This window comes from Sipha flava, unplaced genomic scaffold (genome assembly GCF_003268045.1).
Source record: "Sipha flava isolate LNK unplaced genomic scaffold, YSA_version1 17908_pilon_pilon, whole genome shotgun sequence".
Classification (NCBI taxonomy): domain Eukaryota; kingdom Metazoa; phylum Arthropoda; class Insecta; order Hemiptera; family Aphididae; genus Sipha; species Sipha flava.
In genome coordinates, this window is record NW_020272128.1 from 4,807 (window position 1) to 8,760 (window position 3,954).

The 3,954-nt window shown below is 35.6% G+C and overlaps 1 protein-coding gene across 1 annotated transcript; it reads right to left on the minus strand.

Moving 5' to 3' along the window:
• Positions 1 to 2,686: 2,686 nt before the first annotated feature.
• On the minus strand, positions 2,687 to 3,954 carry LOC112680633 (cyclin-dependent kinase 5 activator 1-like; the record flags this gene model as incomplete). The annotated part of the gene is given in 1 exon segment (XM_025550800.1): positions 2,687 to 3,954. A coding segment is annotated over 1 exon segment (213 nt), but the record flags the coding sequence as incomplete, so codon positions are not given.

A 3,954-nucleotide genomic window follows, 5' to 3' on the forward strand; every position in this document is an offset into this window, starting at 1 on the left:
CTCGAAAACGTAATTTTGTTTCAATCGAATACAGTGTTGAAAACGATAAAAGTAAAATATGCATTAGCTACTATTGTTGTGTGTGCGTTTACATAGGGTATATTATTGTATATTAGGTTCTATTTGAATGACGAATATCGAGTTTTATTATTTACATGGGCAGATTCGTGCAAGGCGTATAGTGTGCTTGTTGCCAGAAAAGACAATTATTATCGGATAATCTGATTAGAAATCACGATCCGGGATGCAGTTTGAAATTATGTTAATTTTACGATTAACGGCGAGGGATTAAAAAACGAAAAACAAACGAAACCATCAAAAACACATAATAATACACAATAATATTTCTTTCATCAAAATACCAATTATCCTAAACAACATATTATGAATTTATTTATTTTTAAATACATATTGTATTAAGTAGTATGTATTTAAATAAAAAAATATATTGAATAGAAGATTTACAATATATAACTATACACGTCAATTATCTTGACGTTATCTCTTGGACGTCATATTGTATTGTTCATGAATACTAATTGTAATATTATAATACTCCATTATGTAGGTATACATTTATTTGTCAGGTTGAGGTAACGTACAAGGAAACACATATACGACTTTTAGTGATCCAAATTCCCGTGAACCTTCCCAGAGGTACGTGCCTATATTATATTATACAATATATTATATTGGACAGGGACGGCGCTATGGTAGGGCAAGTGGGACATTTGTCCAGGGTCTCGCGCTGTTGAAAAAATTATCAAGGCTTCGCGTTTGACTCCAATAAAGACATTTAAAAGTAAATTTGTAATACAAAAATATAGCAAATATATTGGCTTCAGAAATAGATATCCTGGTTATTTTTAAGCGTCGTTGTATAAGAAAAAAAAAAAGATGTTTAGTTATGAACATAACGATGAACCAATTTTAAATGAGGAAGATCGTTTTCGTATTGATTATTTTATAGTTGTTGTTAATCAATCAATATAATCTATTAATAAACGGTTTGAACAGTTAGAATCATATTCGAATAACTTTGGATTTTTGTATCAAATAGGTAAAGTAAAAACTATGGAAAAGGATGAGCTACAAAAATATTGTAAAGATTTACATTTAGTATTATCCGATGGTGATCTGAATGATTTGAAAGGATTTGACTTATATTCAGAACTACTTATTTTTCGCATGATGATTAATGACAATACAACTCCACTTAAAGCACTTAGTATTTTAAAAAAGACGAATGGTTCATCTCCTAACATATCTATTGCTTTAAGAATCATGTTAACGATACCAGTTACATCAGCTTGTGCCAAAAGAAGTTTTTTGAAACTTAAATTAATCAAAACGTTCCTGCGAAATAAATTAAATCAAGATAAACTTCAGACTTTGCACTTATACATATTGAACAAGAAATATCTAACAACATTGACTACCAAAATCCTTTAGAAACTTTAGCTTCAAAAAAATCAAGAAAAAAATGTTTTTAGTAATATTCAATACCAAGAGGCCAAGTATTAAGTATACTGGAATAAAATTTACAAATATAATATTCAAGTGTTCGTAATATTATTATTTTTATTATTATTATTATTATTATTAAATCGACAAAAGTTTTTTAAAAGACTTCTTATTAATTTTTTTTTTACACAATCCCTCCTATGACAAAGATTAAAAAAATTTTAATATAGGGCCTCGTAATAGTGTATTGTTCAAGGCCTCGCAAACCCTAGCGCCATCTCTGATATTGTATTATGTACGAGTTGATTGTTTAATCAATTTTGATAATGTGATATTTTTGAAAATGTAATTAATATTGTTAATTATTTTTACCACCAAAATACTTTGAATCTCTTTCCTCTCCAAGGATATATTATATAAAATGTTCGCTTTTATTATACTTAATCAATTAAATTTAATGTGGTTTACTGGCTAATTTTTTAAAAATTATTGTCATGTTATTACTTAATGTTCTTTTACTTGGTTTTTTAAGACGAATTTATAATAATACTATCAATGTGGAAAATCGTTATGTAATATTGTTGAAGTATGGTTCACAATTCCAGATTTTCAATTTTCTTATTTACCCAGAATCCGAATTTTTAAGAAACCCAATATTCTGTTAAAACTTTTTTTTTGGTTAAAGTTGCCTTAGAAATTCTACGATAAGCTACGTTAATGCAGATTCGCCATATAAAACTTTGTACAGAACCTATAAATAAAGTGTACTTTTTTCGAGAAAAACGTTATATGTATTGTATAATAAACTTTTAATCTTACATTTTCAACTCTTTTCAACTTTTTCTTCCTGATATGTCATTGAACTATCTATCTCACTTCACATTTTTAACATTATCATTATTTTGATTTTGTCGTCAAGGAAACGGTTGTTACGGTCATAATTCATGAGCGACGTATTTATTGCAATTCATATAGTTTTTTTTAGTATTTTATATTTATCATTCAAAGTTTTTTGTTACCTGGAAATTATGAGAGAAGGAAACTGTGAAAATGGTGGCAAGTTAAATATCTTACAACAATTATTTGATTGTCGGCAATAATCAATACTCAATACTGTTATTCAATTTTTACTTTGAGAAATTGATATTTAAACTATAGGTTAGGATATCCTTCGGAAAATGGAAAGTTGATCTTGTTTAAGTATACATGGGTAAAAAAAATAAAAATAATTGATTGTTTTAAAAATATAAAAAACTCGAATTAAAACTTTCAATTATATCACCTGGCCGATACAAAACAGCCATTCCGCACGTGTAGGGCTTATTATCATTTATTATCAGCTGGATATCGCTGTTGTCGCTGTGAATTTTCTGTAATAACAGTCGGTGTACCTACCTACACCGCGTTACACCGTGGCGCACATGTACGCTGGAAAATATTTAAAATATGGCGTTGTGCACGATCGTTGACCCTTCCGCAGACGAAAAAAAAAATCAAATTACGCGGTGGCACCCTCCACGATGCCGCCATTCGACCCTTTTGCAAAATAATAACGAAAAAATAAAAACTCTTCTCGCTGTTGCGGGCTGCATGCGATCCGGTCTACCACCCCTTGTGCGCTTAAAATATGGGGTTCGCGTCGGCCGAGGCGAGCGTAGCGTGGAGAAAAAAATAATGAGAAAAACGATTGTGTCGCGGTTTCGATCGTGAATAACGAAGGGCGGGAGAGGAGAAAAGAAAGAATAAAAAAAAAAAAGGAAAAAATTAAAAGACCCAAGTCTCCGTTCGCGCATTGTAAACACACGATCGGAAAACGGGTACGGCGCGCGGGGATAGAGAGATCTATCGATTCGGAAAGCCTTCCGGTAGAACAGGACGGATGCGCGGGGGCAAGACGCTTTTTCGTTTCACCTGAACTTACGCGCGAAAAGGAGGGGATGGAAAGCGTACAGTGGTCTCGTCATGGCCAGAACCGGGTCCGTTTCAGATCTGACGCGCGCTTGTACATGATGGACGGACGGGAAGACGAATTCGCACGACGAGTCGCGGCCGCCGTGGGTCGCCCGACTTCGTCGACGGTCAGCGACTCGGTAACTGGTGTTGATGCTGCTGCTGCTGCTGCTGCTACGGCTGAAGCCACCGCCGCCCCCGCTGATTGTCGCTCCGGCCGCTGATGCTGCTGATGTCGCGGCGGCAACCGGTGCGTGCAGTAGCGGCGTTATTGCACGCCGCCGGTGTTACGATTACCGCGGGCGGAGGCGGCTGCGGCGACGCTCATCACGCCGTCTGCAGCACCATGCTGAGCGTGCCGCACGCCTTCAGCTCGGTAAAGATTTCGGTGAAGTACGCGGGCTCGGCGTTGATGCGCAACATCTTGGCCGACATGGTGTGCACGATGCCCAGGCACCGGTCCCAGAACGCATCCCGGCTGTCCTCCACCAGGAACGGCTTCAGCGGGTACGATATCTCGTTGCCCATGTACGAGTACGC